The following is an 11,428-nucleotide window of genomic DNA, read 5'->3' on the forward strand; positions in this document are numbered from 1 at the left end:
CTGAAAATACTTTGCTGTTAATTCAGTCTCAGAAAGCTGCGAAAAGACACAGTTAACCCCAGAACATCGAAGACCTCTCAGTTATTTGCTTAGTTAGGTTTACTCTTTCAGGAAGACAAAGCTGTAAATGACCACAAAGTTACATTTTGGATTATCTGAGATTAAGTTCAGCAGCAGAGATCCTCCCTAGGGCGATTACAGGAAGAGCATGATTCCATGGACAGCGCCTCGAGAGCTAATATCAGAGATCAGAATTTCATTCAAACCCTTTCGAGGGCGAATACTGAAGATCAAGTTTTAATATGATTGAAGATAAATTTAAACATAATTCTACTCGAGGTTGATCACAGTAGATAAACATTCGAAGTAATGCATAATTAAACGGAAAGATTCACAGTCCATAATCTTCCGGCAGGCAATGTAATCGTGTTTTACCAGGTAACCCTACTTATGCGATTTAATTTCTTCTTACTTCTGAAGAAAGCATCAATACAGCTTTGTCAAACAGATCATCGGTAATCATCGTCAAGAGGGTTTCTATTAAACCTGCCTTACGTACATACAATTCTTGCGAACTTCAAGATGAGGGTGAGATTTGAAGTTTTCACGGCGGTGACAGCGTTGATGATGATTGGGGGTGGGGGAGAGACAGGCTCAGGTCTGGTCTGTACATGGCATCTGCAGGTTACAAATGCAGGCAAGAAACACGAATTGACAATTTAGCTGTACGACAAACAAAAGAAGTCGTAACAGGGAACTAAGCACTGAGGTTTATGTCCTGTACCGGGGAGAAAAAGCGTACAGAACAGACGTTTTTGTGTTGGATTAATTATCAACATCGACTGAATTTGCAGAAGAGAAACGTGTTGGTTCTAGCAACTAGCCTGTAAGTTTGATCTAATAAGAAGGATCGATTGACTGGTAACAGCATGACGAAGTAAAATCCTACGTCAATGCCTGTAAACTCTGATCTGTCTAGTCTACTAATTTATCATAAGATAAAAGAAGGACAATAAAATTTACCATCGTAATTATCGTGGAATGCCGCTGTTATCAGCTTCAAAGAAAATTTTATCTAATATTTTTATGTTAAGGCTAAATTTATACGTGGTTAAAATTACTGGGGATTATCAATATTGAATTCGACATAATGGATCTATTATTGATCGCATTTTTCGTTTGTCAGATAATGGAGAGAAATGGGAATACAGTGGGTCTAAACTTCACCTTTATATCCTTCAATACAATATCTGATTCAGTTAGGAGAGAAGTTTTGTTCAACGTTGGCGTTGAACCCGTTGGAGCATGAAACCAGTTAGGCTAATTGAACCATGTTTAAAGTAAAAACTTTACTAAAGTCCGTATCAGTAAAAAAAATTCCGACGAATTTCCTTTTCAGAATGGTCTGAAAGAATGATATGCTTTATAACCATTCTGATCAACTTCGCTTAGGAATGTACTATTAAAACAGTAACAGAATATGCAATGCACTTTCTTCTCACAAAATTCTACGTTTATAGGGCTTGATGGTTGTCATTTGTTTCAGTAGTGATCAGTGAAAACTTTGTTTTATAGGAACTGGGAAATGTAAACCAGGCATTTGAAAATGATTCTGGGAAAGTGGACACAAACAGCAAGTTCTCACCTTCCAGTGGATTTCCTACTACTAATCCAGCATCAGAAAAAGGAAATGTGGTATGAGTTACATAGTAAATTAATTATAAATTCTTAATCCTGTGGGGGGGGGGGTCTTAATTTATTTATTGACGTAAATACGTCTATACGGAAGGGTCATTCGGCAAAAAGTGACTCGAAGACGTATAAGATCCATATCAACAATGTGTAAATATGGACCGACAACAATGGTCAGCTTGTGTGCATTGTTGTGTTACATTACTGCCGTCAACAATCCGCTTTCGTTATTACGGAAAGAGCTGAGCTGTGAATCGCTTGTAGAAGAAGTGCTTCGTAGAGTAGATAATATTGTGCTGTTAAAAACGTTTTAGAATATCACAAGTACTTATCTTATATAAGAATTATTGCATTACATTACATTACAGAGACGTATTTACGTCAGATTCTCCGGAACCGTGGTTCCACTGTCAACTTTTATTAAACACGCGGTTCTTCCGGGCGACCACCCTAATGACGGAATCGTCAAACACCACTGAAACATCGGTAAACTTATTGGCGCAACATCCCAGGAAACAGCTATCGTTATCTGTACTGGTTCTTCGTGACACATGAAAGCAAATCTTAAACACTATTGTTAGGCAGCGTCTAATTATTTATGAATTAATAGCGACTCGAGAGTATTGGCCTTATTCTTAGCCTTAGTCTAAAAGTCTTAATAGCCATGAGAAACCGAGGAATACCAACCTCAAGTCGGTAAAGTTCGGGGCTAGGATGCGCTTCCTGAATGTGGCTCTAAAGTTGTGAGCCCATCACCACATTTTTCTGCATTAAACTAATAGTTTAATGCAGAAACTTTATGTAGTAAATTCTGGTTTTAAAGTTTAATTCGATTTGTATATGGCAGCAAGTTTACAGGGGTTATGTCCACTTCATAGGATATTTCTGATGACGCAAATGACGAAGATGGCGGTCCCGAGCGACAGCAGTGGTCACATGGAGTCGAGTTCCTCATGTCGTGCATTGCCATGTCAGTCGGCCTGGGGAATATTTGGAGGTTTCCTTACACAGCCTTCAGGAATGGTGGAGGGGCATTTCTCATACCCTACATCGTGGTGCTGTTCCTCATTGGCAAGCCGCTGTATTATATAGAAATGTCTATAGGGCAGTTTGTATCCGGGGGACCTATCAAGGCGTGGTCACTTTCACCAGCTCTCAAAGGTACGTTTGGGGCTGATTTTTTCATGTACTTTTTGCGAATAGTTTTAAGTTCTGGGAAAGGTTCGTGAACTTTATTTTCTTCAGATACTTCTATCTGTATGATCACGCTTGTCAGGAATAACAAATTAATTATCGTACAGTCTGTTGTTCCATTAATATATACGAGCGATTAGAATGTGTTTTAAATATGGCCTAAAGTTGTCACTGTATTCATCTACCATAAATTGCGACTTGAAATAATTACATTAAGATTTCTATTTTGTGTTCTCACATCAAGACATTTTACAAAATACTGTCTTAGTACACTTCATCTCACAAAAATATCCTCCTTATTCAATAGATAATGCGTTATTTTTGTATAAAACGTAAATTAATGTGACATCTGAATTAAATTTAAAACTCGGCACTGGACAGAGAATCGGTTCATAGGCCGGAAATAATCGTGTGCCTTGCTATCATCAGCGTCACCAAATTGCATGATTCAAGGCTGTTCTACGCTGCGAGTTCTGGGATGTCGTTACTCGCCCGGGTTCCTCTGTTCTTGTTGCAACATTTTATGATTTTGTTGTGACCTTGAACATAAAATTTGGTAAATTATGTATATTTTCAAATTCTCGAGGGAAAACAAAACCGTTCCGATGCCACCAAATTGCCCACATGTATATGATTGTCGACCCATGCTTCATCATCTCAAATATTTGTTCTGCCACAATTTTTGTAACTGTGGAATTATAATTTCATACACAATTTGTAGGTGCTTACAAAATTCATTGTTTCTGTTTGTTAGTTAGCAACAACCGGTGGAAAGCTAAATATAGGCCTACAGTAGATATGGTTCTGTCGCTGTGTCATTTTGTAATGCATAAAATTTTTTCGAAGCTCTGTTACCACTCAGAATTTCAAGACCCCAAATGAACGCGCTGGTGTCGCCCCCAGCACACACTTTGGCATTAATAACGGTTTAAAATTTGAATAAAGATGAGGTAAATTGGTTACTTCACCAACTAACAAGGACTAGGACAGTCATAGAGCAGTCTAGCTCTTAACTTGCCTCTTGGAACAAAGAACTTCATCCTGTATCAGGCTTGTTACTTTCGTTTTAGGTATTGGTTATGGACAGACGTTTGCCACAGTCCTCGTGCTCAGTTATTACTGCTCGCTGATGGCTCTTACTGCCTTCTACTTTGTTAATTCATTTGCGGCTGATCTACCGTGGTCGACCTGCGCAGAAGAATGGGATATGTGCTTTGACTCTAAAAAGACAGAAGACAGCGTTAATGCATCTACAAATTATACAGATCGCAAGAGCTCTTCTGAATTGTACTTTTAGTAAGTTATTTGTCTCTGATGGTAAAAAGAAGTCCCAAGTAACACATTCTAGTTTCGCTGGTAGCACAACACAGTATCTGGTTAATCTTTTATCATTTTAATTAGCTCGTTACTAAAGATAATTTATTTGCGTCACTTGTTTCGAGGTGTATAAAATGGAACGTTTTTGTTTGTCCGTCCGCCCCTACGAAATGGTTTCCATTTCGGAAAGTACATAATATTTGGATTAAATTTATTACTGAGGGCTTGCCAACAATACAGTAACAACGTAGACGGACGTAACTGCTTTCACGAAGGAAAACTTAAAATTGACGCCGCTCAAGTCATATGTCGAGTCTTTTAAAACAGTTTTGACAGAGAAACAGAAAACAGAATATTTTGAAAAAAAGAATATTCGCTGCTACAACAATGATTTTAAACTTGCTTCGTTTAGCGCGAGAGAGGGTAATTTCAATTAAATATATCTGTAGTCGTTTGTGCTTCAACCAGTGCTACTATTTATCAAGACGGACTGTAGATAAAACACTGAATGAACAGATCTGTATTTATTATGGTAAAACTGATGTGCTTTTTCGTACGTTAGAGCAGTGGTATTCAACCTTTTTTGTTCGCGTACCGCCAGATATAATTTCTCTTCAACTTTGTACCCCCAAAGTTGTTGGTGTATAATTCAAATTATACATAGTATATAATCTACATCTAAAATAAATTAAATAAATTACATTACTGATTATTCAGTGTTTATCATAAAATAATATTTTTTTTTTTAAATTTCACGTACCACCTAAGATGTCGCGCGTACCCCTAGGGGTACGCTTACCCCAGGTTGAATACCACTGCGTTAGAGGACTCTGTATGCCGTGTATGTTGATAATAATCGCGCAGGCAATGGAAAGTCGGAAGCAACTTCTCTCATGGTAATACAAAACCATTGTGATGGATTTATGAACTATGACGACACGTACCTTTTATATTTTCAACAAAAGACTGTTCATTTGCTTCTGATTTCACACTTACAGCAAGTATGTGTTGAATGAGCCAGACTCTATAGAAGATGGTATAGGAATCCCGGACTGGCGTCTCACCCTGTGTCTGCTGTTTTCCTGGATAACAGTTTTCCTGGTTATTATACGAGGCGTGAAGAGCTCGGGCAAAGCCGCCTACTTTCTGGCTCTGTTCCCTTACGTCATTATGATTGCGCTGTTGGTCCGTGGCGCTACCCTGCCAGGAGCTGGTAAGGGGATCCTCTTCTTCATTGAGCCCCAGTGGGAAGAACTGCTAAATCCACAGGTAAATATCCTCGGCTGCGTCAAGGTAGCGAGAACAAGCTCTGTAGTGACTATTAACAAAACATCAGTTATTATTAACGATCTCTCCCAACTTACTTAATGTAAATTACTTTTTAAACACCCTGTGCTTGCCTTAACCATTGCTGACGTCAGCGCATGCCGTGTTATGAGCAGTGGTCGAAGGTTCAGAGCGGAGGAAATGTTTCTTACCAGACTAGTACAGAAACCTTCCGCTCCAACCCTCAGTGTTCGTCCCTTATTTGACCAAGAATAGTTCTGCGCCATGGTTTCAGTTAAGGATTAAATTGGATTTTATGGATTTCATACAAGCACATGCAAAATTAATTACAAAAATATTGTAGAAACGCTAACGAATTGTATTGTTTGTAGCTTGCCAAATTCTCTATTCCTGCAGGTGTGGTATAATGCAGTAACCCAAGCTTTCTTCTCGCTCAACATCTGCTTTGGAACTCTTATTATGTATTCGTCGTATAATGAATTCAATCATAATGTCTATAGGTGAGTGTTCATGAAACATGGAAACCCATTTCTAAACTTTATTAGTTCTTAAATTTATATTAATGAGCAAAAGATGTGAATATTTTAAAGTACACTTTTAAGCAAGAAATATAAACAAGATATTAAATTTGTCATGTCAACCTGTCTGTCCGAAAGTAAAAGCTACCAGACTTTTTGATCTATTTCTTTTTGTACTCGTCGTGGTAGACCTATTATAAATTTTGTCGGGAAATTTGGTTCTGTTTGATTTAAAGATTTCGCGGCAGTCAGAATGAAAATGGCTGCCTTCTTGGATGACGCGCAGTCTAGTCTGGCAGACATTACGAACATTTCAGAGGCCCTTGCTGTGTCCATCAACACAGTAAGCTCCTCTGAAACGTCGGTGAACTACTACCAGAAGACATGGCACACCATCGCAGAAGACAGCCATGTTTACGTATGCTGTTTGTTAAAATTGGTGTTCATCAGATTATGAGTGCACGTGTAGCCATTATGTTTATTATATTTATCTGCTTTTGGTGCAGGGACGCCATGATTGTAACCACACTTGATACATGCACCAGTCTGCTGGCTGGCTGTACAATATTTTCCATCTTGGGAAATCTGATGTACGAACTGGGTACTGATGACATACAAAGTGTTGTGCAAGGAGGAACTGGACTCGCTTTTGTATCATACCCTGATGCTATTACTAAGTTTGATGTCGTGCCTCAGGTATGTGACGACATTCTGTACATTTCCTTCTGTGCGTCTGAGTGTCTCATATATTCGGATATGTTAAGTTGTTCAGTGCCATCACGTTTTCGTGGCCGCAGTTCTTCAATTTAGGACGATGATACGTTTTTGTAAACATAATTATTTACTGGCTAGACGTTGTCCATCATCGGCATAAATTTTCCTTTTCAGATCAGACCTGACGTTTCGGAAATTTGCTAGGTCATGAGATATCAGGGTATGAAGTTTCCTACAGTTCAGTTTCTTAGGCATGACCGCTGTGAACACGGTGCGCCGTAGAGTTGGACGAGTCCAGTGATGGAGGTAAGGATTTAAAGGGGTTTCCCCTCACGCGCTGCTCAGCGGCCACGTCTAAAAAATTGAACTGTACTGAGATGGACTCGCTGGATAGATTAAAAACTTAATAATGCTGCCTTCAACAGTGAATTTTTCTTTGTTGTTGTAACATGCCTGTTATAATTTGCGGGTATTTTAACACTTGTGGTCTATTTGTTCCAGCTTTTCGCTGTGCTGTTTTTCCTAATGCTGTACACACTTGGGGTCGGCAGTGCTGTAGCCCTTGTAGGGGCAGTTAATACCATTATCTGTGACAGTTTCCCCAGTGTAAAATACTGGGTGGTTGCAACATCCAGCTGCATTTTTGGTTTCCTTGTGGGACTTGTCTATGTCACACCAGTAAGCAAATCCATTAGACTTAATAGTAAAGTTTAGTGGTCATTCTTGTTATTAGATATCTTCGGGCATCGTTGACCGTTCAGATGCACGTGTTGTCGTGGCCAGCTGAGGTACGGGAGAGAGGGGAAGTGTTGCGCACAAGGCACCTTGATCTCCCTCCCCCATTATTTCCATTTCCCCTTCTACTCTTACCGTGACGTACCTGAGGTTCGCAGATATTTTTCGTCCACTATGCAACTGATGTGAAACAGAACTAAAACGTGTTAAGCTCATTATTAAAACATCTCTTTGTGTCACATGTTTCGTGTTTTATTTAGAGTCGTTTTCGTGAGATTTAACATTTTATATTGAAAGAGGGTCCCTGTTTCTTTGAGGACTCGTAAGTTTGTTGTCATATTGATAACCGCTGACCCCTGCCATGATTCTGATGGATTTCCATCTGTCCCTAGGCCTTCCTTCAGGATTTGTGACAGTAATTACGTTTGCATTTCTCATCTGTCCAGTGCATTCTTCATCTATCTTATTCTCCTTCAATTCCATTACATAAGTACTCCTCGTTATGAGTACTAATTGTGAGGCTCCTAATTTTGCATTTTTCTCGAGTGTACTGTTACTTCCTCCCAATTATGTCGAAATATTCCATTCAAACATGATCAATGTGTATTCTCTCTTAACTTGACGGACTACATTTCACACTGACAAAATATGCAAGTGAGTTTCAAAACTCCAGTTAATGGGGCCCTGATCTTGCAGACTATCAATAAATTTACATTTTAAGAAAGAATGATTCCTACTTCAATTGTGACAAATAAATATTCCTTGTTTAGTTAACAGTGTCTACAAATTAAATACTTTTATGAGAAAAATGTTCTTTAGTAATTTTATCTGTTAGAGAATATGTTTTTTTAGAATTCAATATTAAAATCTGCAGACTTATTTATGCTTAATCTTCCAATAATTGTTATGTAAAGGTCATTTATTGGCGTATAACATTTTATAATTTCGCAGGGTGGTCAATACGTTTTGACTCTGGTGGATTTCTATGGTGCAAATTTCACTGTTTTCATCTTAGGAACAATTGAAATGATTGGAATCGCTTGGGTTTATGGTAAGTTCTTTTACATATGATTAAAATAGCTAAATTTTTGATTTTGTGTTTGTACACGTATTTCTCTTAGGACAGGAATCTTCAAAGTATGGGCCTGTCCTTCAATTGTTCCTATTCTGCTGCAGATAATTTATTTAAATACAGTGTGTTTGTACAATTGGTTCAGGGCTAGAATAAAAACTTTAAAATGCGCCCTTCTGTACTGAAACAGAATGAAACCTCCTTCGTGAGACTTTCTGGAACTAGTGCTCTGAAATTATGTGCAAACTCAACTTTGGCCACATTGTTCTTTAATTACGAACTGCCGAGTTGTAATTACGGCACAGTATGAAATAAATTCTGGATTTCCTCAGGTGTGGACAACTTGGCTGAAGATTTGGAGTTTATGCTGGGTAAAAAATTAGGCATATACTGGAGACTGTGCTGGGGTTTTATTACGCCAGTTCTGATGCTCGTCATCCTCGTGTACTCCATAGCCATCATGCAACCTGAAACTTATCATGACGAACCTTTCCCAACATCTGCTTATGGTAAGAAGCCAGAGGTTTATTGTATTCAGTAATAAAATTGAACCAAAATCAGTCGTGTGGGGCAGAGGTCGATGAGAAACCTTTATTATATTAATAAAATGTCAATCTGTATTCAGAAACCACCGACAAAGTGCTTAAAATGCCCAAGCTATCTGTGATCACTTAATAAATTTCCTTCTGTGAGGGTCACCAATTGGTCTCGCGAGACCCACCTGAGGGTCACAGGACTTTGTCATTTATATGGAGGGTCAGCCTACAGGAAGCAAAGTTGTGTATTTCTAAGACCACAGCTAGGACAGGATAAATGCATGAGGTCTGTTAGTATGACTGAAATGTTAGGTTAGGTTAGGTTCACACAGTAAAGGTTTCGAATTTATGCCTGGAGAAAATTTCCTGGGAGACAAAATATTGAATGAGAAACCAGGTTCAGATAATATCAGTGATAGAAATATTGCAATATTAAATAATTTGAAAGTCTAGGTTAAGTAAAAATTTTGAGTATCTGGTTATTTCCTGTTTAGTTTTTTTATTATTATCAGGCGTGCCATTTAAAACAGAAACAAATTCTCTGTTCTGTATATAACCACACGTTAATTTGTAGTACTTTAATTTTTCTTACAGGTGCAGGTTGGTTTCTCCTTGCATTTGGAGTGTTGCAGCTTCCGCTGTGGGGATTATTTGTTATATTTAAGAAGCGAGATGGTTCATTACTAGAGGTTAGTTGTAATTTATATAAATAATACACGCAGATGAACAGAAAGTTAACAAATTAATGTGTGTGTATTGCGTGAGTGAGATAATTTGACAACGGATTATTTCATCTCCCTTGTGCCAGACTATCCCTTTATTAAACCAAACTTTCGATACCTGTTACAAACATAATTATAATATTATAAGATGCTATTTATCATTAATTAAGAACTGGGAAGTTTCACAGCGATGACTTAAAATCAAAATTTATTTCAGTTTCGAACAGAATGAAGTAGTATACAATATTATCAAGTAATTATGGATTAAAATTTTATGCACGTTTAAGTTATCAAAATAAAGTTGAGTTTTTTTACATTCGGGGAAATGCCAAATGAAAGAATAACCAAGGGGGTTAAAGTTACACTCGCCATTTCAGGCAATAAAGTCCGCATTCCAACATTCGGAGCTGTGGCGGCCAATGAATAATAAGACGTACAAGGAGTGGAAGGAGTTCAAAGAAACAAGAAGAAGAGAACTGGAACTGATCATGAGAGATGAAACGTTGTGGCAGAAGGTTGTCCGTAAAGTTACCGGTAACTCGCCATTGAGAAGCAGAGTGACTCAATCCGGTGATGCACCAGACAAATTCTGATGTGCTGGACGCATCAAATATATTTCACAAAGTCGTATTTTATCATCACAAAGTACAATACGTGTATAAATTTATTGTAAATTATTTTCATATTCTGATTGAGTATAATACTTCGCATTTACGATGTAACTATTTTTTATTGGTGATTGAGTGTTATTTGTTTCCACAAGTCAGTGGTATGTGTTAATACTTCTTCAGGAGCACATACACTACTTATATATTAGTTTATAATCCTTTTGTGCTGACAGATGTTTTTATGTTGTTTGATGAAATTTAATCCTGGAATTGTGACATCGCGTCTTTTCAAAACCATTCGTCTAAATATTGTTTACCAACCATCATTCTATCAGCATCAAAATTTCAAGACAAAGAAGTTATCATTATTATAGACTTTTATAATACAATTATCCTATATTATTTTATTAATTTCTTAAAGTGATAAGTATTTGTGTTTATTGATATTTGTTTGAAGTGCGGCATCAGTGAATCTGCATTCACAGATGCTTAAAATGACCTTTATAACAATCTGCTGTCTTAGTACTGAAGACTGTTTATCATGGACACTCATAAAGCTTTAAAAACTATAAATACTGCCATTCGTGTCTATCTGTAAGGTAATTATGACTGTAATTTTCATAAGCATTGTGAAATTGTTATATTAAAGTTTTAAACAAATCGAGCAAAAAATTGCAGTTTTTCTTGACGTCCACATTCTTTACAGATTTTGGAGTTCCGTATCTGGCGAGTTTGTGGGTGAGGAATTATGTATAAAACACTGCACAGTGAAAATGGTTTGGGGGAAAAACTTTTATTTTCTTTTACTAACCTGTGATTTTGGAATAGAATAATCGTAATTTGCTATTCTCCTACTAGCTTAATTTTGTTTTTTATTAATGTACAAGGATTACATTAGCAATCTTACAAACCAAATTTTTACAGCGGTATGTTATCAGACTTCCCTACCTTCAATGGCCTCGACTGATTCAGGATAACTTCGAAGGACATGGATTCCCATTCGAAAGTTGTTCTCTCTGATTCCCTCTATATG

General features: G+C 37.5%; 1 protein-coding gene across 4 annotated transcripts in view; it reads left to right on the forward strand.

Moving 5' to 3' along the window:
- The window catches only part of LOC110826519 (sodium-dependent nutrient amino acid transporter 1-like), a 31,479-nt gene extending 20,412 nt beyond the window's left edge, over positions 1-11,067 (forward strand). For 3 of the 4 annotated variants that reach the window (XM_022057224.2, XM_087344115.1, XM_087344116.1), the window contains exons 3-13: positions 1,576-1,695; positions 2,571-2,853; positions 3,957-4,182; positions 5,202-5,472; positions 5,887-5,990; positions 6,515-6,704; positions 7,224-7,400; positions 8,409-8,508; positions 8,862-9,038; positions 9,660-9,754; positions 10,165-11,067. In XM_022057224.2, coding sequence (XP_021912916.1) covers positions 1,576-1,695; positions 2,571-2,853; positions 3,957-4,182; positions 5,202-5,472; positions 5,887-5,990; positions 6,515-6,704; positions 7,224-7,400; positions 8,409-8,508; positions 8,862-9,038; positions 9,660-9,754; positions 10,165-10,380 — 1,959 coding nt within the window. In that variant the 3' untranslated portion in view covers positions 10,381-11,067. Of the gene's footprint in view, positions 1-1,266; positions 1,341-1,575; positions 1,696-2,570; positions 2,854-3,956; positions 4,183-5,201; positions 5,473-5,886; positions 5,991-6,514; positions 6,705-7,223; positions 7,401-8,408; positions 8,509-8,861; positions 9,039-9,659; positions 9,755-10,164 lie in introns of those variants that run through there. The other variant, XM_087344117.1, reaches the window with a different exon arrangement.
- The last annotated feature ends 361 nt before the right edge of the window (positions 11,068-11,428 follow it).

The sequence above is a fragment of the Zootermopsis nevadensis genome, unplaced genomic scaffold, assembly GCF_977971745.1.
Source record: "Zootermopsis nevadensis isolate Lab colony 2312 unplaced genomic scaffold, Znev_1.0 Znev_ptg000007l, whole genome shotgun sequence".
NCBI classification, from domain to species: Eukaryota; Metazoa; Arthropoda; class Insecta; order Blattodea; family Termopsidae; genus Zootermopsis; species Zootermopsis nevadensis.